Genomic DNA, 22,059 nt, shown 5'->3' with positions numbered 1-22,059 from the left:
GATAAGTGTGTCAGGCATCTGAGGATATGGGCAAACGGGATACCTCCATTATGCTTTATTAACGTGCAACTTGGTCGGACCCCTGTGGGTGTTTCAGTTACTCTCAGTTATTTTTGAGGCCCTGGTTTCAGCCAGTGCCCTTATCCCCTTATTGGGACCAACAATTCTCATGCTCTCTTTGAAATTTGATCAGTTGCTAGCCTGGGTCAAGTTCTTGTACAAGATGTCAATAAACACTTTTATACTTTAAGGTAGATTGAGTTTTACTAAATGGCTATACTCTTGATAGAGGTTTTGACTGATTTGGTTGTTGGAATCATTTGACGTTCCTCCCATCCTTCTGCATGAGCACTGGGAAGTTTATACTGTAGAATCTAGCAAAACGAAGTAATGATGTCTTAACAGTTTGTTATTATATTGCGTTCCTTGGCCTAGAACTGGTCTGCATGTTTCACAGCTCCTGTTGGTTGCTGAGAACCTGCAGGTGAGGTTGAGGATGGAACAATAGGACAACCCACAGAATAGCAAAATAGTGTTGGTGGTGCCCACTGTAAATGGGAAAGTAGCAACAGAATAACACTCCAAGAAAGATTGGAATCCACAAAGAGTTTGGTCTCTCTCTTCTAGACCCACTTTTACCTAAAGCGATTTACCAGATAGGTGGTGGGGGCATGGTAGATGCAGGCTTGCAAAATTTTATGTGCATATTTTTTGTTTTAGGATTGTATCTTTTGTTTTTGCTTAATGTAATGTTTTAATAGCCCTATATCTGCTAATATTTTCCAAAACATCTGTGTATAATAAAAAAAAACTCAATAAAGGCAATTAAAGGCAACATAAACGAAGCCCTGTTTATCATACAGCCCAAGCCATGCTCTCTGAAGTACTTTCCAAGAATAGCTCTTGTTGTAATATCATTTAGGAACTCATGGTTCCAAGGGATACGTGACAAGTGATAAAATTATGACTTGGCTTAACTGCGTACTGTTAGTTGAGAGAAGGTCCAGACAAACGTGTATAGATTTGAGGAGCGCAGTTAAAAGTTTTATGAGCCATGAACGTGTGCATTCTTTGGAATCCATGTCGAAGACTCCCTCTGCCTGCCTTAATACTTTTGGCAATAGAGCACAATGATTTGTGACTCACCCTAGTATTTTACAGTATTTGAATTTCACATATGCAAGGCAGTGATATGTGGGAATGTCAAATGGTATTGGAGATATGTAACTGAAACATTGCACATCTGCAATGCATTAATCCTTTTATCACTAGAGCCGCATCTCAGATTTTAACAAATGTCTTGAGATATGAATTCTGCTTTGATAACAGTGAACACCATGCATATCTCTGCATTTCCATACTACATGCGTGTGAGAGTGTATGCCCATTATGTTAAAACAGAAGCTGCAAAGTACCGTTCAAGTTCTTAGTGACAGTGTATATTTTGTAAAGCACACCTTTCACTTAACCCAAAACAAACACTAAATGGTATAATATATTAATAATGATTACAGCAATAAGAAGAAATCGATGAAATGTTAAAAACACACACATACACATATATATTGTGTTTGTGCTTGTACACAATGAATACCCTTAGTATTTTTTTTACTTTATTTTCAGTTAGAAAAATATACCAAGTTCACTGATCAGACTGTACACTCACACAGACAACAGGTGCGGGAATGGAAAGATGTCTTGGAGGGACAGTCTTCTGGACAGCTTGGGCCAGCTGGCCCTAAAGTGCTGAGAGTGGGTACTTGCATACCTGTGACTCTCAATATTAGGGGGCTTGCATTTAGTCATTCTGAGTGGATCCTATCAAGCTAAATCACTGACCAACCAATCACAAGACCACATTCTACAATCTCTATTTGGTACACCTGGAGCAAGAAGAACAATTTGATTCTTTGGTTCAGGGGACTTATAGAATCTCTGAACCTACCATTCCACCCGCACATTAGTACGCTATTAGGTCATTGCCAAGTTCCAGCAGGGTATGCAGAGTCAGTTAAATCTACCTTCAAAGAGTGGATTGGTCCAGTCCATTTCCTGCGAACAACATGTTAAAGAACCAGATATAACACACATCCACCTACACACACAATAACTACACTTAACAAGCAAAGCTGCGTTACATATAATGAAGCTTGTCAACATATCATTTTTTCAACTGAATATATGAGTTCAACTGAGCTCATTTTTTTTGCGTCAAATTAAATGTTAAAAAATCTTACTTATGCTATATACTATCTTTTGTAGATAGTGTTATTTGGTTGACAATATCACATCGTCCAGTTCATTAGTCATATCTTAATCATGGTATACGTTGTTTGTATTTTCTAAAGCGTTTCCTGTGTTGCTTGTCAGCCAAATATCAGTATATATATATATATATATATATATACATACATATTAAACTTCAGTCTACTTCCATAATATGTTGTTTGCAAAGCACAACATAAAAAATAAGATCTAAATGATTAACGTGTTATATGCATAACAAATTTTAATTGGCAGCCTTTGTAGACAAACAAAATGTTCTAAAACAGCACCACAAAGTATACAAAGTATATATAAATTAGAAGTAATGTTCAGAGACACTGTTTTATTCTACTATATTGGATGTGAAATACTCTTGCATTGCAGACTAACTCATGTGTGTATGCAGACAAACACCATGTGCACAGTGCCAACTGGCAGTCATATTACTTTAGCATTTTACATGTGTTACATGCAAAGTGTGAAACCAGGCAAGACCAGGCCCAGACATAAAATGGGCATTTGCACTTTAAGACCAGTGGCCCATAGATCACAGGCTTCCCTCTACTTGTTGAGTACATGTGGCTACACAGTGGACTTTTACATCTGCCTAGATGTAAGGAGTATAGCTTGTTGCCACATATATCCTATCCTACAGTACTTCATTCCATCGCAGTCTGAGTGTCTTTGACAGTATGTTGCTGGACAGTAATTTCCACAGGGCGAGAAGGGGATCTGCCCCAGGTGGCACAAGGTGAGGGGCATAATTGAGCTCCTTGACAGAAATGCCCCCGCTCCTGCTTCCAGCATGGGGTGGAACCTCTGAACCTGACTCAGGAGCCAAGGGCCCAGTTAAAGGTTTGGTAGGTGGGAGGTGCATTGGACATTTGCATGGTGTGTGTTGGTCCCTGTCTGAAATCAGGTCTTTGTGCCTTCTCTTTTTTTTGCTAAGCTGTTTTGGCATTTATACTAATATTCATGAAAAATGCTCAGTTGAAAATGTACTTAAAATCTATTGCCTGATTTCCACATGCCTATAACTTTTATGTATATACATACACACATATATACATACATATACACATATATATACATACATGTACACACACACATTTATATAAAATCACAAAACCAGTTGTAATATAGAAGTCACAATACCACATTAAGCCATAAAACAAAAGCAAGGTATTGCATACATGTCATGCTCTTGTAACACTTCAAGCAGTGTCATAAAAAATAATAACGGGACAAGCCCTGTATATATTACATTTAAAGTAACATCTATGTTACATGTCAAACACTGTATACCCGTGCAGTGCTTTTTATAAGTACAATACAAGGCAGAACATTCCCTAGCCTCACAGAATACATGCTCTCTTTATCGGGACAGCACTGTGAATTACACATAGACAGAAGCTCAAACCTTCCACATGTAAGCAACAGAGAAGAAGCAAACGCATCAGTGGTAAGACCACATAAATGAGGACTGAACCAAACCACTGTTTATTTTGTCAACATGTAAAACCTCATATGCCTTCCTGTTCCACGGGTCAGTGTTTCTCAGTCTGGACCCTGAATAAGAAGCAGTCACATTGTCACCTCCCTCTTATAATGATAAGACCAGTATGGTGTGAAAGTCTTATCACACAGGAGGAAGGTCCCAGGTTGCTGTTGGTTGGGGAAGGTAGTCAGGTGCATGCAGGAAGTTCAGCTTAGCTGGCGTGGTTGGGGTGTTGGAGGGTAGGTGCTATTTCTGCATGTCACACTGCAGAAGCAGCACTATAGAGGGGTCACTTTTAGCTGCCTCTTTAAACTCTTCTAGGGTGATCTGGTCATCTCTGTCCTTGTCCATTTTTGTGAAGATTTTATCAACTCTCTGCTGTGGAGTGAGGCCGTCCTGATTCATTCGCATCATAATGACAGTGCCCACCATCTTATAGATTGCCTAAAATATAAAACAAGAGAGAGTTAGACTATAAGAGATAGTGGTGTATATTTAAACAAAACATTATGTGACCCCAGTAAATGCATGTGCACCGGTGAACCAGATGTGCCTTTTACACAGATAAATATTGTTATAAATATACACAGTATAGATCAGAAAACTGACTCATGTCATAACTTAAAAAAGTATTCCTTCCAAGCATCTTTCTAACCTATAAAATTGGGGTATGTGCAACAAGCAGAATGGAGTTGGCCTAAGAAACAATCTAGCCATTAATTAATTAAGCCTTTTTGCTTTTTACATTGGATGCTTTACTACTAAGGAGTCTATCTTCATTAAAATTTTGATTTTTTTTTGTCCTCAATAAGAATGATTACAAAAAGTCACAAAAAGTTACACCTGGGATTCTCTAAGACACTTCAGAAGAAAACTCGGCTTTTCTGAGCATTGTGATATCTAATTTCAACTGATTCAATGTGTCAAATTTCAGTCCAGTTGGCTTTTTCCCTTACAGAAATAAAAGATTCTGCAATGTAAGTAACATGAACTATCTGGTTCTTCCAGAAGGTGACCTCTGTTCTGGAGACCTTGTATTTTTACAGGAGGTTCTCCCGGACAAGATAAAACAAATAGGTAATCCCTTTCACAACCACCTTTGGTTGCTACTACCAGATTATAAAATAACTACAGCAACATATGATAAGGAAGTATGTTTTAAATTCATTATTAATATGGATAGAACTCCATTTTCCCCCTTTTTTCTCAGTTTCCTTCTCTTACTGCTTACAACATTGTTTTCTCTCTTTCATGACTATTCCTCCTTTACAGATATCCAATAACATGACAAATCCTTTTTTGTCACACTGTCCAATTCACTTCCCACTCGTTGACATACCTCGATAATCTCCAGCATCTCCAGGCGTGTGATTTTGCCATCTCCATCCAGGTCGTACATCTCAAAGGCCCAGTTCAATTTCTGCTCAAAGCTCCCACGTGAGGTAACACTCAGAGCACAAATGAATTCCCGGAAATCAATGGTCCCATCTCCATTTTTGTCAAATGTGCGGAAGGCATGCTGAGCAAACTTAGAAGCATCCCCATATGGGAAGAACTAAAGGCACATATTGGATAGAGGAAAGATTGGAGGGTGAATAACATCACAAAAACACATATCATATATTGAAAAGGACTAGAGTGATGCAGGCTCAATTAGGGTTGCCCTAACCCTCCTCTTTTAAAATGTTTAAAACTAGAATGTGGGCAAGGCCTATGTTTTCGGGTCTACCTTATGCTTTGCACTCGGTGGCTAACTTAATAAATAACTGCCCTAAACTGTTTTTTTAACTTCCATAGTAGTACCTTACTAATCATCATGCTGATAGAGCATTGCTATGGTCTAATTGTCAATAAACATTGGTTAAACCATTAAAAACAGCTGCACTGTTGCAAGTGTTTGCTAAAAAGTTTAGATATATTTATAAACAGGTGAATGTGTATAAGATAGAGATCCTATACAGTCCTATACCATGGAAATGATGACAATATTCCACCCTTTTAAGGCCTAGTAGTATCAATGAACAGTGGCCAGTACAAATCAACACAAAACATCACTAAAAAGGAACAAATGGGTAGGAAGCCCATTAAGGAAACACAGAAATGGTGTCTGACCAAAGGCCTACATTGTGCAACTCGCAGTATCTCAATGGACTCTAGCAACCGCTTGAAAGGCCTTCACTGGCCTGGATAAACTATGGGAACTTCCAGAGTGTCATAACAGGCTGGTACTTTTGCTTACATGGGTTTTTGTTGTTGCTACTACCTCAGGATGAATTGTTTCATTATATTTTTTTTAAATTCTACATCATTTTGTTCCACTTCAAGAATTTTCAGGTCCAAAGCCAGGTTTGATATCACCTTCACAATTGCATTGCTAGCTACTGAAGGGATCCGCTTGTTGGTAAATGGGAACCAAACCTGTGTATCTCCTGTATTATTATTATTATTATCTTTTATTTGTATATAATGAGTATCAATATATGGCAGAAGATAAAAACACAATACCTTAATGTAGAGCTGCTGGAACTCTTGCAGGTTGAGAATCCCTGATGGGCAATCCTTCAGGAAGCCTTTGTACCAATGTTTGAGCTCTTGCTCTGTGAATTCCGTGCTTTGGACAAGGTCTTGCAACATCTCAGGTGCCAACTTACTGTTTGGTTTTCCCATTGCTACCAAGAAAGGCACCACAATCTAGGAACTAATAAGAGGATTTATATGGGTATAAATCTTTTAATAATGTTTTGCTGATGACTATAGAGAATGTAACAGTTTTTATCAATCATAATAAAACATTTTTAGTAGGGTGTGTCAAGCTACTAATGCATATTAGAAAAGGGTTAGTATTCAAGGAGGGAACAAATATAGACTAGCATACCAGTTCAATCATGCATTTTAAAAGGAACCATTCACATATGATCATTTAAACATATTCTTTTATATGCATATATAGCCAACATTCAATCCCCTCCACCAGACATTCAACAAAACTATGTAAGCAGAAAACCCATAAAAAGGACGCAGAAAAGATTAGGTCACTGTCTGAATGTAACCTAAATGTCTTTCGTCTAGATCTAGACTAACCAGTGGCTATTTGAAACAGTAAGTAAGACACATAATACAAAAACAAATGCTTCTGGCATTTTTATTCCATCATTGTCTTCCCTTGCAACTAGGTAAAGACTCCAGGGTGTTACTCAGCATCCATCAGACCTTGTTGTGCATAGGACATCAATAAGCAAGCAGGCAACCTAAGCTTGCACAATGACAGTAACGGCCTGGAACTGGAGTCTGTTTTAGACCTCACCAAAGCTCTTCTATCTGATGGGTGCTGCTGTGGTGAATGGGTTAAAATGCATACCCACCCTGTGGGCTATATGACAGCACTTGCAATGATGTCCTCTCCCACAACAAGCGCTGCCATTTTGGTGGAAGTTCACACCGGGTTACCAGCATACCTGGGAACTCTCCGGGTTTGACCCGGAGATTGCCGGGTGATTGCTGCTCCTCCGGTTCTCTGAGTCAAGACCCGAATCCTCCGGGTCGCGGGGTCTTGACACACCCCGCTCCCCCCCCCCATTTTTTCCTTCAAAGCGGGGTGTTTCCCCCTGCCGTCAGCAGGAACTCCCCCGACATCAGCAGGACCGCCCACAAACATCAGCGACCAACGTCGGTGGGACTGTCCACCAACGTCAGCGGGGCCGCCCGCTGACGTCAGTGTGCAGCCCTGGCCACGTCATGCAGGGGAAGGCTCCGGGTACCCGGAGCCAAGAAGTTCCCAGGTATGGTTACGGGTTATGTCCACAGAGATGCGGACGAAGAAAGAAGATACCAGATTAAGGATTGAATATAGAATAGAAAGAGAAGGGAGAAGATGAAGAAGATGTGGAAAAGAAGCAAGTGTCTGACCTGGGTCCGACAAAAAGAATTACTTTTCTGGAATTGTTTCCTATCGGCTGTGGTGAAAATTTAGGGGACAGTGTTAGGAACGGCAAACAATTTAAGAGTGGTTGACGCGATTAATCACTTATTGTCATCCTCACTTCCTGTTACTCGATTGCTTTAATACTTGGTATTGCAATGTTTGCAGCATGACATGTGGATTAGGGCGGTGTACGTTCTGGCTGTTGACAACTGTGTTGCAGATGATTTATCTTGACAGCAATAGGTGAGGTTCTACGAGTTGGCACGAGTTTATTTCAATTGTGGCTTCAGGCTTCCCATGTTGAATGATCAAGTATTATTTTAGCCCAATAACAAAAGTATAATTCCATAGCACATTACTTTTGGAAATTATGAATGCCCCCCCCAGTTTGACTGTGGTATCTTGTGTGCCCCCCCTATATATTGTTTCTAGCGTCGCCACTGGCTGTGTGAATTACAGCGTAACGAGATTCTAATACCTGTATGGTGTAGATCGTGGGACATACTTTTAGATTGCCAGGCTAGATTGTTTATGTTATGTTTAAAATGTATGACACCAATTTCAAATCCAGAAGGTCTCTGCCCTTGTCTGTTATTTTGTGGGGTGTTTAAGGTAAAAGTGGGGGAAATCCCTGACATGGGCAGTGTGTCATGTCATGTGCAATATCTACTCAGGCCCTATTCTTAACTTCTGACAGTAAATGTAAAGTTCTGCCTGTCACTGAATACTATCCATATGCTCACACCAGGGAACCATTTAATTACTTAATCATGGTGGCTCCTACAAGATCCATGCTGCAATTTATTGATTTCCTTCCATGAGTCACCATCAGCAGCATATTACATAGTTACATAGTTAGATAGGCTGAAAAAAGACATGCGTCCATCAAGTTCAGCCTTTCCTATATCTGTTTCTTGCTGTTGATCCAAAACAAGGCAAAAAAACCCAGTTGTGGCTCTTTCCAATTTTGCACAAACTAGAAAAAAAAATTCCTTCTTGACCCCAGATGTCTCCTTGGATCAAAAGTTGTTTCCCCATAATTAAAAAATGATATCCCTGAATATTATGTTTTTACAAGCATTCATCCAATTGTTGTTTAAACGTCTGTACAGACTCTGATAAAACTACCTCTGCAGGCAGATAATTCCACATCCTTATTGTCCTAACTGTAAAAAAAACCCTTTCCTTTGCCTTAGATTTAATCATAGTCCTGTTTATGAATAGATTTCCACACAATGGTTGGTATTGGTCCAGAATATATTTATATAACGCTATAATGATACCTTTCTGAGGCACTGTTTTTCTAAACTAAACAGATTTAATTTAATTAATCTTTCTTCATAACTAAAGTGTTCCATTCCTTTTATTAATTTTGTAGCCCATCTCTGCACCTTTTCCAGTGCTATAATATCCTTCTTTAGAATGCCCAAAATTGCACAGCATATTTTTATCCTGCGAATTGATGCCCCTTTTTATACATGAGAATACCTTACTGGCCTTAGCAACTGCTGACTGACATTGCACATTGTTGCCTAGTTTGTTGTCTATAACAATTCCCAAATCCTTCTCATTTGTTGTTATCCCTAATTCACTACCATTTAGAGTGTAAATTGCTTGTGCATTTCTTACCCCAAAGTGCCCAGTCCCCCAATCTATCTAAATCCCTCTGCAGCAAAGTAATATCCGGCTCACATTTTATTACTTTACAGAGTTTAGCGTCATCTGCAAACACGGAAACATCACTTTCAATGCCTATTGCAAGGTCGTTTATAAATACGTATCTGAGGAAGCCTAAAGGCCAAACGCGTAATACGTGCTGACGTTTACAGCAGGAGGAGATTCTCTCTATCGTCCCATGTGCAGGACAGATTCAACCACAGCAGGACGCGGGATGCCGCGAATTTGAATCTGAACCCGAGACTGCTGAGAAAGGAATAAGTGAACCTTTTTACTCTTTACCTACTCCCACGTTGCGGATTGTATTTACAAAGAAGCTGAACCACAACATCTTGTTTAACACCACCAACCTTCATTATTATCTCTTGATGTTGATGAGATAATGTCCGGATGAAAGGCAGCACCTTCACTCCGGAATAGGCGCATTATATGGGCTTGGGGAAGCCCCATCAAATGTAAGAGTCCACTGATCTTTTAAATAATTATTTTTGAATAATTACATATTGCACTATTTTTTGTTTCTGTTTCTATATTTTTCATGTGAGACTCACACATCGTTCAACACACCTATTAGGTAGTATTCATTTATTTTCTTCACTGATTGGATTTAATTAAGCGCAGTCACCTGGTGTTAATTTACGTTTTCATTTATAAATATGTTGAATAAAATTGGTCCTAGAACAGAACCCTGAGGGACACCACTTACCACTTTTGTCCAGCTTGAAGATTTACCATTTATAACAACTCTCTGTACTCTATCTCTCAGCCAATGTTCTACCCAAGAACAAGAATTTGCATCTAGACCAATTTCTTTCAGTTTTAATACTAACCTATTGTGCGGAACCGTGTCAAACGCCTTGGCAAAATTCAAGCAGATTACATCCACTGCAACACCCTGATCTACACTTCTACTTACTTCTTCGTAGAATGCAATTAAATTAGTTTGACATGACCTATGTTTCATAAAACCATGCTGATTTTTGCTAACACTGTTCTTCCTGAATATTATCCCTTAATAGCCCTTCAAATAATTTCCCAGCCACAGAAGTTAAGCTCAGAGGTCTATAATTTCCAGGCAGAGTTTGAACCCTTTTTGAATATAGGAACCACATCTGCCTTCCTCCGATCCTCTGGTACAATTCCTGAAAGAAAAGAATCCCGAAGATTAGGGTAAGTGGTGTTCCTCAGGGTTATGTTCTGGGACCAATTTAATTTAACATATTTATTCAGGCCCCGGTGCTTTGTGGACATTGGTCTGCATTTTTTTGTAGTAGTCATTTGCATTTCCATTGCCATAGGTTCCTTCTTAATATATACTGAGGAAAAATAGTTATTTAAAGTTTCTGCTTTTTCCTAGTCCTCGTTAACTAACACTCCCATGTTTTTAGTGTATCTACACTTTCCTTTTTTGTTTTTTTTTAGAATTTATGTACTTAAATAATTTTTTGGGGTTACTTTTGCTCTCTTTGGCTATCCATCTCTCATTTTCTAGTTTAGCCCATCCAATCACCCTTTTGCATGCATTATTCATTATTGGCTTCCTTATATCTTATATAAGATGCCTCTGATCTGTATGATTTAAATTTAAATGCTTTAAAAGCCCTTTTCAGATTTTTAATTTCTTGGTTTACTTCCCCACTAAGCCACATCGGTTTCAATCTCTTTCTTTTATATTTATTACCCAATGGTACATACTGAGAAGTGTACCTTTCTAATATTTGTTTGAAGATACTCAATTTCTCCTCAGTGTTTTATCACAAAAGAGTTTATGCCAGTCAATATGTTATAAAGGTGCACTTATCTTATTAAAATTGGCCTTTTTGAAACTATCTGTTTTAGCAATTCTTTTTTTAGTTTATTTCAAAAGACACCATATTGTGATCACTATTACCCAAGTGCTCCCCAACTTGAATGTTTGACAGTAGATCAACATTGTTTGTTATAACAAGATCCAGGCAAGAATCCTTTCTACCGTATTTACTCGATTATAAGATGACCCTGATTATAAGACGACCCTCCAAAATCTGAATATTAATTTAGGAAAAAAAGAAAAAGCCTGAATATAAGACAACCCTATAGGAAAAAAGTTTTACCAGTAAATGTTAATTCATATAAACTATGTGAACAATTTTTTTTTAATAAAAGCTATGATTGAGAAAAATATTTTGTTTTTATTTCCTTTTTTTTTCAACCTTCCCTCCCAGTTATGCACATCTGCCCCAGAAATGCCTTATACCCCCTATATGCCACTGTGCCCCATGATATGCCTTTTAACACTCTAAATGCCACTGTGCCCCATGATATGCCTTTTGAGCCCCTATGTGCCACTCTGCCTCCAGAATTGCCTTATACCCCTATATGCCACTCTGGCATTTAGGAGGTTAAAAGGCATATTATGGGGCAGAGTGGCATATAGGGAGGTATAAGGCATTTCAGGAGGCAGAGTGGCGTATAGAGGGTTAAAAGGCATTTCTGGAGGCAGAGTGGCATTAAGGGGGTTAAAAGCCATTTCACAGACCACTCTGCCTCCAGAAATGCCTTATGCCACCCATTTAACACTCCCTTCCCCTCCCTCCTCCAAACTTACCGGTGCATAGTCCGGGCAGCGTGTAGAGCTCTACGCGATTCGCGTAGACAATTTCCGCTGCAGCCGGGAGGAGGTGCGGCTAGCAGCGGGGGTTGTCTGCGTCCATCGCGCAGACCTTCCCCGGGGGTCAGAGATCACGGGAAACTCTGATCTCTGACAGCCGGGGAAGGTCTGCTGGATGGACGCAGACAACCCCCGCTGCCAAACCGCACCTCCTCCCGCCTGCAGCGGAACTTGTGTACGCAAATCGTGTAGAGCTCTACGCGAATCGCGTAGAGCTCTACACGCTGCCCGGACTAAGCACCGGGGACTCAGAAGTACCGGTAAGTGGGGGGGGGGACAGGAGGATCCAGGTCCCCTGCATCGCTGCGGGGATCTGGATCTTAGTCTCATAGTCAAACCTAGTTGAGGTCTGATTATAAGACGACCCCGATTATAAGACGAGGGGTATTTTTCAGAGCATTTGCTCTGGAAAAAACTTTGTCTTATAATCGAGCAAATGCGGTAGTTGGTGCTTGTACCAGTTGTGACATGAAGGTGTCATTTAACAGATTCAAAAACCTGAATCCCCTTGCAGGACTTTTAGTCCTTCTACGTACAGTAAAACAATGGCTAACACTTAGTTACAAGTATTTAGCTCTATTATTCTTACCTTTTCTGCAAATAAATACCCAAACCTAATTCACCTTACCAAATTGTCCCAAAATCAAGAAGACCGCGGACTGATTATGTTTGTTTTTCACCACATGACAACCCTGGAGTAAGGGGAATGTCAAGAAAATATGCCTCAACAATGATGCTAGAGTTTTTGAGAAATGTTGCCCTACTAATTCTAACAATAGTATTTCAAAGGGCTAGATGACAACAGTCCTCCAATGCTTCCCATCGGCAACCACACATCTACGGATCCCCCCAGGGAACACGTGCTGAAGACAAATAAATATTCTGGCTTTGCACTCCAAGAATAAATATAAAGTGCTTTAATATGCGATAAAGCGCCAATATACACGCATATAGGTGGGAGAGAAAAGTGCGAAGCCTGAATATTTATAACTAATTATAAGCTTGAAGCGTGAGTAGAAGAACATGTCATAAAAGTGTTATTGCATTATGAATTTAATTTACACAGCAATTCCTAACTTTGTCATTTTATTAACATGGCAACTGTATGCATCAAAGCCCATGTGTTATCCTATTCACATAAAAGGCAACATCCAGGCTCCAGCCATTTTTCAGGAATGCAAGGAGGCCGCCCCGCTGACATCAGCGAGCACTTCCCCTGACGTCAGCCCACTGCCCTGCAGGCTGTTGCATGCATGCAGGGAAACTCGCGATGGTCGGAAGGGAGTGGGCAGGGAGTGGGGCGTGCTGCAACCCTGCTCCTGCAACCCGGAGTTTCTCTATGGTTTCCTGAAAGTTCCCATAGGTTTTGCCTGGGATGAAATTTGGAGTCTGACAAAATCATGTAATATTTTTACTGGAAAACAACATGTATGCTTACTTCCCAAGTGTCCCAGTTTTCTCAGGATGGTCCTGATTTTTTAACTGTGTCCTAGTGTCCTAATGTCCTGGGTAACTGCTCCACTGATCTCCGCTGACTGGCCCAAGGAGCTGTAAATTCAATGGATTTACAAGGGGACACCCTAAGAATGTAAGGGTTCAGATATACAAAAGGAAAGACAAACAAAACAAAAAGGGAGTCTATGTACAAAGATCAATGGACAAATCAATACTTGAGTGGTACAGCGTGCAAAGCATGAAATTATCAAGATGATTTGGACTGCAAAATGGACATCCAAGTTGCGAACATCAACACCATTTTCATAATTGTCCTTAAACCAATTTAAACAAATAGTAACTTAATAAACATAGTTTAACCATATAAAATACTGTGAAAAATATGTGATTATTTCCAGGGGGTCGCTCCTCAATTAGTGAACAGTCTTCAATCAGTTTCTAGCAACCCCATTTTAAATGCCAAAGACAATTTGCTGTTGAAAAAAGCCTTAGCTGGGATGTAGGATGCACCCATTGATGTAAGATGGTCTTTCGAGCAGCAGCCAAAAGGATCCGTAGTAATGTTGAATGGGAATGCCTATACTCACCCATAACCCCATGAATTGGCATTACAGGGGTGAGGCAAAGAGTAAGACAGCTAGGACATCTAACCAAAGGTGTCATATCTTTCCAAAACCTAGGACAGGTCCAAAAGTAATGGTAGAGATCGGCTGCTGCAGCAGAGCACTTAAGGCAGATATCAAAGTATTTCTAGACTATACCCTGCAGTTACTAGCATCCTAAATAACCTCCCCACAGCAGCAGAAATTGTATCCTTATCATGGTTAAGTGCTAACAGGGGCCGGATCCTGTATGTGTCACCCCCCCCCAAAAAAAATAATATTATTGGCAAGAATATTTATTTCACAAAATTGTAAATTGTATGTCAACTGCAAAAAAATAGAAATCTTAAAAAATAAACTAAATAAGTTTAAATAAATAACATTTACTGATCAGATATGGTACAGCATAACTCCTATCACTATACACTGAGGTAGACATTGACAGCAATGCAGCATAACCCCTATCACTATATTGTAAGCCAGACATTGGTGTGATAGGCCTCTGCACCTTTAGCATCCTTCCTGTGCTACCTTTGCCCCCCCCATCCTGCCTGCCTGTCTGTATGTCCCATTTCTGCCCTTAAACACTCCTTCATTCTTTCACCCCTTACCTCTCATTCCACCACTGCCACTTTTGCAAACTACTTCTATTATCGACTCAAGCGGAGTGTTATTTGAATTTTAATCTTTATTCATTTATTTTTATTGTGCATATTTGTGGTATTTTATAGTTTTACAATAGATCAACTGAAAGCATGCTGGCTCTTCAACATTTTGTGGAACATCATGTGTTACCATGGTAGCAAGTGGCCATATTGGCTAAAGGCTGTGAGTGGGTGTTTTTTTAAACCTTAGGTTATTATCAAAGAAAGTGCTGATCCGTTGCAGACCAATAACACAGAATATTGAAAACTGTTCTCCACGACTGAGCTAAACCATTATACTGGACTTTCAAAGTGACATAATATTGTCTCTAATATGTCGCTTTGGTCTAATGTTAGAGACCTGAAACATTTTCTGTTGTTGATATGCACATAACTATGAGTCTTAGGGCTGGAGAACACTGTCATACACTCGTGATCCACAAAAATATTCTGTTCTCTTAGAAAAGAGGGAACCTAGAAGAGAACAGAGGAACAAATTGATTGTCAGACAGCTAAAGCATGATTTGACAACTAAAACTGTACCTCCACCCATGCTCAAGCTCACTTAATGGAAGGTGTAGTCCAATTCTCCAAGAACTGCTGAATAACCAAGGTTATCTACAGCATGGTTAGAATCTGTACAATACAACCAAAATGGTGAAAATATTAATTACAAATGATCAGTTAACTGATAATACTAATATGCTAATTTACACCTTCCATAAGTTAGGTGGTACATGTGGCTGCCCTCAAGGGCAGATGAATGTTAGCTGTGTGCAACATTATACAAGGTATAAAAAAAGCATGTGGACTGACCATCACACCTATATGAGCTTGTTGGCTCCAAAACCAAGGACATTAATATGGAGTTGCCTCCCCTCTTTGCAGCTATAACAGCCCCTCTGGAAGTTTGCATCCATTCTGCCAAAAGAGCACTAGTGAGGTCAGGCACTAATGTTGGACAAGAATAAGTGGTTCGCAATAAGTATTCCAATTCATCCAAAAGGTGTTCAGTCAGGTTAAGGTCTGACCACCCATGTTTCTCCACACCAGAAAACAGTGGGACTCTGGTACAACCATCTACTGGAGAAGTTTGGTAAAAAGTGACCTTCATAGAAGGCTTGTGGCCAAAAAGCCATACCTCCAACATGGAAACAAGGCTAAGCGACTCAACTATTCACAAAAACACAGAAACTAGGGTGCAAAAAAGGTCAGCAGGTGCTCTGGACTGAAGAGTCAAAATTTGAAATACTGTGCTGTAGCAGAAGGAAGCCAAAGGGCTGGAGAGCCGCACAAGAAGAGTCTTTGTAGGCAACAGGGAAACATGATAGAGGTTCCTTGCAAGTTTGGGGCTGCATTTCTGCAAATGGAGTTGTCGATTTAGTCGGAATTAACAGTCTCTTCAATGCTGAGAAGTACAGGCAGATAATTATCCATCATGCAATACTATCAGGGGGCATACGATTGGCTCCAATGATTGCTGTATGACAATGACTTCATACATACAGTGTAAAGAAGAACAAGAAGTCCTGAAAGCCCTGATGTCAACGTCATCGAGTCTGTCCAGGAAGAGAGAGAAGCAACTTAGGCTGTCTAAATCCACAGAAGAACTGTGGTTAGTGTGCATTAGCAAGCCATTGTCTGCTCAATATGATCACTACATTTCCCTTATACACCAGCCATAACATTATAACATATGAAGGTGTGCTGTGGTATCTGGAACCACAGCATTAATAGAAGATTCTTTAAGTTGCAAGGTGGGGCTTCGATGGATCAGACTTGTTTATCCAGCACATCCCACAGATGCAAGATTGGATTAAGATCTGGGGAACTTGGAGGCCAAGACAACACAAAACCTTCAACTCAGGTTCACCTTCAACTCATTGTTGCGTTCCTATTCCTGAACCATTTTTGCTTTGTGGCAGGCGCATTATCCTGCTGAAAGAGGCCAATGCCATCAGGGAATACCATGTCCATGAAAGGGTGTTCATGGTCTGCAACATCCTCATGAATGGCAGGACTTAAGGTTTTCCAGTAGAACATTGCCCAAAGCATCACACTGCCAGCTTGTCTTCTTCTTATAGTGCATCCTGGTGCCATGTGTTCTCAAGGTAAGGGAAGCACATGCACTTAGCAATCCAGGTGATGTAAAAGAAAACATGATTCATCAGACCAGGCCTTCCTCTGTTGCTCCGTTCTTATGCCCATCGGCAGTGGATAGGGGTGAGCATGGGCACCCTGACTGGTCTACAATAGGCAACAAACTGTGTGTTCTGAAACCTTTCTATCAGAACCAGCATGAACTTTTTCAGCAATTTGAGCTAAGTAGCTCGTCTTTTGGATTTGTCCACATGGGCCAGCCTTCACTCTCCTCCGCTGATTCACCACTTTTCCTTCCTTCGACCACTTTTGATACTGTACAGTAGTACTGCAGACCAGGAAAATCCCACTAGAGCTGCAGTTTTGGAGATGCTCTGATTCAGTCATTTAGCCATCACAATTTGGCCCTTGTCAAAGTCGCTCAGCTCCTTATTCATTTTTTCTGCTTCTAACACATCAACTTTGAGGACGACATGTTAACTAGATGCCTAATATATCCCACCCGCTGACAGGTGCCATGATAGAAATAAAATGACGTAATAGATTTTTCAAAGTCGCATTTCTCTGCTTTGGCGCAGAGGGAGGTCACTTGGAGGAGTTGCAAAACATTTGTTATAATAATATGGCTGATCAGTGTACAAATCTAATACTTTTTGATTTACCCATAGGCAGTCACAGCACAACTCAGCCTGGATATGGCAAGCTCCAGACGGCATGATGCACAAAAATTTTGCATCATTTTGCATCAGATTTCAGGGGATAGGAAGCAAGCCACAGACACGAGGCGCCATTAGTCAAAGAAAGTTTTTGTTCCCAGAAAGCTAGTTAGTATGCTAAATAAATGTCAACAGCTAAACAATTACCCATCAGATAAGACACAGAAGTAAAAATATTATTTTACTTCTATTATGAAAGTTGCTTCTGTCTAGCGTTGCTATGTTGATAGACATAGAGAAACAAACAGGGCCAGTATCAGGTGGGGTGCAACCATTACAGTTGTAAGGGGCCTGGCTGTCCTGGGGGACCTGCTCTGGGACACAGTCTCCCTCCGTTTGATAATAAAAGAGCTCTACACTGGACCACTAATTAGGGTGGGCTTCACTAGAGTGAAAGAGGCCTCAGCCAATGGAGGGGGGTTAATTGTCTGAGACTGCTCATGACTGGTAATGGAGGGGGTTAAGTCTCTGACACTGCTCATTGTTAATGACAATATGTATATTATAATATAAATATATCATTACATCTGAAATCAGCATGCTTCCCAAGGCTTTCTAATATTTTTTTTTTATAATAATGCACCATATTTGCCACCATAAAAGATGAGTAGAATAGAAACTAGTGGTGGTGTGGAGGGGGAGGTCATCTGAAGAGGGCTCCGAAACTTCTGATCCAATATGCAGGAAGTATAGACTCATGGAAGCAGGGCCGGTCCGACAATGGAGCCGAGTGGGACTTTGCCGCCCCAAGCCTTTTTTTTTTTTAAAGCGAAAGAGAGAGAAAGGGGCGCCGAGTGGTCAGTACCCGCTCGGCGCCCCTCTCTCTCTCCTCTGCGGCAAGTCTCCCTGTTCGGTCTCGGTGCCAGCTTGTAATTCTGAGTGCAGGAAGATTTCCGGCGCTCAGCATTACAAGCCGGCACCGAGACCGAACAGGGAGACTCGCCGCAGGACTGCTGAAAGGTAAGTACAAGGGGGGGAGGGTAGATAATGGGGGGTGGGGCGGCAGGGGGGAGGGAGAGGAAGGGTAGATAAGGGGGGGCGGCATTTTTAAATTCGCATTTTGCCTTGGGTCGGCCCTGCATGGAAGGGAACCAACTAGTCAATTATACATCCCCCATAATGCAGGGCAGCATTTTATCTGGTCAGCAATATCTAAAAAGTATATGTGTCCTGGAAAACATGGCTGATGTGGTCACCCAAGTTGGCAGCCCTGGACACAAATACATACATATATACGTACATACCCTGATATACTTAATAGGCACAACCACTTGCATGCATGCAAAGATATCCCCACATAAATTCATACACAAACATGCATACACTGTTACTTTCATATTCCATTAATACAGATACAAGTTGATACCCGGAGATGATATCTTTTCCTGTACCTGAAGCTTCCTGGCTGAGGCATTGTAACACAGTAACTCTGAGCCTTGCCTTTTTATTACAAGCAGAGAGCCATGCAGCTTCCACTCTTACTGAATGCAGCATGTGACTGCAAAAGGGGCTACTTACTCACAGACCCTTTAACATGACAGGAAGTAGGAAGCTGACTCTGCCATTATACCCATAATGGAATCTATATCTCTGCAAACATCCTGCTGCAGGAGACAGGCTCTATGTACCAAGTGGGCCCCATCTGGGCCCCTACATCACACGGCACAGGTCCTGTATTCACGCTGTGCAGTTTAGGGAAATACATCAATTGCACTGAATCAAGTGGCCCCTTGCTACTGGGGGTGTTGGGGTAAATACCGCTTTTCCCATGATGTTAATTTGCTCCTGGTTATGGTAGCTTTACTCTTCTGTATGTTAGTTTACCATTTTTACCACAATGGTTTACAAGCCAGGTTTGTTTCTAAAAGGAATGGTACTAGATCACCCATTTTTGAGACCTTGTATTCATCAATAGATGGCCCATATACAGCATATTAAGGTATTATGCATTTGGAGGAGCGTGTAAGCAGCACTGTATCTCTGTGTACAAGGTCATCAATATACATTATGTGCATGATATTGTGTTTATCAGTATATTAGTGTATGCGTGGACATATTTGTTAGTCAGCTTGCATGTTTGTCAGGTAGTGTTTATATTATATATTTGTATATGTATTTATGTTTATTATTATGTTCGGTTACATGCCAATAACATCTATGTGAATCTGCATTCTGGGATGGGCATGTGGATGTATATTTATTTATCATTAGTTATATAAGACAATTGTATCTGTATATGTGTATATTAGTGTGATGTATGTGTGAATCATATTTTTTTTTTATATTTCCTACCACAGCTTTTCTCTTAATGTTTTTCCTAAAAGGATATAATCTTACACTATAACTACCACACTTACACAAACACTGAACTTGCTACACCTAAAACATATCACATATTGCAACATTGGTCAATATGTGCTTTGTATGTCATTTACATGTCAATTATCAACATTTATATACAAGTCACCAACAGATTCCATAGTGCTGTCCACAAAAACAGGTGTTATGGCGCTCTTAGAATATAAGACACACACACACACACACACACATATATATATCTATATATAATTTTATAGGTATAGGATGAATATTTGAATATTAGTATTTTGCATTTCTGTACACCTGACAGCTTATCAGTATGCCTCTGGATGTGCATGTGAACATGTTAGTATATATACAGGTTTTTATGCTTTTCATCTTGAATTATGCCAATGTATCAGAATGCATATCATGTATATCAATTTATCAGTGTGTATATAAATGTACCTTCCCCTCTCCCTCTGCCCCTCCTGTCCTAACTCCCACCCTCTTTGTGCAGAAGGAGCAGCCCTGTTTTCCATCCTGTGTAAGTGTGAGCTGGTACTGAGGTGGTTTCCATGGTAACTGCTGGCTGGTACACACAGCACTTCCACAGTGCACTTGCGAGGGATACAGACACCTTCATTTTCATTGTAAAACCATGTAAGCCTCATTAATCACACATACATGTACGCATGTGTCCTGCTTTAATCATTTCATTCATGCTATGCCACACATACACCTATTGTGTGTATATATATATATATATATATATATATATATATATATATATATAGATTAACATTATAGCAATATCAAGTTATATCAAAAATCCTTTAACAATTTGTCGCTGTGTTCATCATTGAATTGCCTGGGTGATGTGATGGTATGGGGAAACGCATGTGATATTATAGCTAAGTAGACATATGTCATATGTGACCAAGCCAGTGAAACACAAGCATTTCATTTCACAGAAATATGTCTGCGACATGGAAAGAAATCTGTTTTTGAAAACCAGCATTTACATTGCTACTCACCTAAGTATGCTATTACATAACATTACTCGGTTACACAGATCATACATACATGCATTGCAGTGAACGGAAAACTGAATGTGAAATAAAATCATTCATGCTAGCGTGAGCATTCATGAAATGCATTAGACAATTGCACATGTACACGTAGCCTTGCGCCAAGACAGTAATGACGTGAAGGTCCCACAGTGTTGTCCTTATTATATTTGCTCCACCTGTTGGATGTGTATTTGGATTATGTAGGTGCCACATAGAAGGCACCATCCTTAATCACCTTTCATTCCATGATACATTGATGATACAGAACGCAGACAGTGTGGTACAAAAAGACAATCGTGAAAATTATATACTGTGCTAGCAATTAGCTTTCACACTGGCGTACCTTTCTTAGAGCAATCTCTTTCAAGGAGATTATCTCCCTGTTTACTGTACACTTGATATTCCGCAGACTATTGCAATATAAATCATATTGTCGTAGGTGCCGTAGGTGCACAGTGTACCACGTACAGCGTTCATATATGTTTCTGCAAGAAAAACAAAAAAAATCACTTACCGTGTGAATAACAGATAGCCTTCTGTATATGTATCAAATTTTCTCTCTTGCGTCTTTTTCTCTCTGATCACAATGAGAAGATTTTGGGGGGCAACAAGCAGAACCTGGATCACGATGTGTCTCTGTCACAGCTGATTTGCATAGGACCTACCCCTCATATGAACTGGCTCTTGCCATTGGTGGGTGGCCCTGTCAGTTAGATGAGGTGCTGTGTGGCTGAGTAGACTGCCGTTTGTAAAAAGGACAGGTTTGGCTACTGGTAGCTCAAGAGCCAGAAACTGAGAGCATGTGGTCCAATGCTGAGGTAGTGCAGACTCCATAGAGAACAATCCTGAGTAGTTTCTATGGCAACAGTATTCATCTGTGCTGCTGAAACAAAGATAACGTAGAAAATGCACAAAACATGCATCAATGTCCACATATGCAGTAGGTTTGCAATACATTCTTTTAAATACCCTCATGAAAACTGCTCACTGAACTTGTTTAATAAGCATATAATAAGAATGCCAGCTGCTTAACCAATACCAAATACATTCCATGAGGAGATTCTTGTTTAACTTATATACAAACAGTTTGACTTGTCACGCCAGGTACAGGTGCCAGAATAAGGATCCACAATGCAGAGTTGGCATCCTTGGTTCGTAT

The 22,059-nt window shown here is 40.2% G+C and overlaps 1 protein-coding gene across 1 annotated transcript; it reads right to left on the bottom strand.

Moving 5' to 3' along the window:
* Positions 1–3,195: 3,195 nt before the first annotated feature.
* Positions 3,196–21,611, bottom strand: HPCAL4 (hippocalcin like 4). The gene is made up of 4 exons (XM_053454642.1): positions 21,415–21,611; positions 6,269–6,461; positions 5,103–5,318; positions 3,196–4,207 (listed from the first exon to the last, which is right to left on the bottom strand). Exons 2-4 carry the CDS (start codon positions 6,428–6,430, stop codon positions 4,010–4,012), a joined length of 576 nt encoding a protein of 191 aa, XP_053310617.1. The 5' UTR covers positions 6,431–6,461; positions 21,415–21,611; the 3' UTR covers positions 3,196–4,009.
* Positions 21,612–22,059: the final 448 nt, after the last annotated feature.

This window comes from Spea bombifrons, chromosome 2 (genome assembly GCF_027358695.1).
Source record: "Spea bombifrons isolate aSpeBom1 chromosome 2, aSpeBom1.2.pri, whole genome shotgun sequence".
Classification (NCBI taxonomy): domain Eukaryota; kingdom Metazoa; phylum Chordata; class Amphibia; order Anura; family Pelobatidae; genus Spea; species Spea bombifrons.
Note: the sequence above shows the minus strand (reverse complement) of the source record. Positions and strands in the feature narration are given on the sequence as shown.

Coding starts and splice junctions, on each gene's coding strand:
- HPCAL4 (XM_053454642.1), bottom strand. CDS start 6,430: ATGGGAAAACCAAACAGTAAGTTGGCACCTGAGATGTTGCAAGACCTT. Junction 5,319..6,268: donor TCCAGCAGCTCTACATTAAG/GTATTGTGTTTT, acceptor ATGTGCCTTTAG/TTCTTCCCATATGGGGATGC. Junction 4,208..5,102: donor AGATGCTGGAGATTATCGAG/GTATGTCAACGA, acceptor TTTATATTTTAG/GCAATCTATAAGATGGTGGG.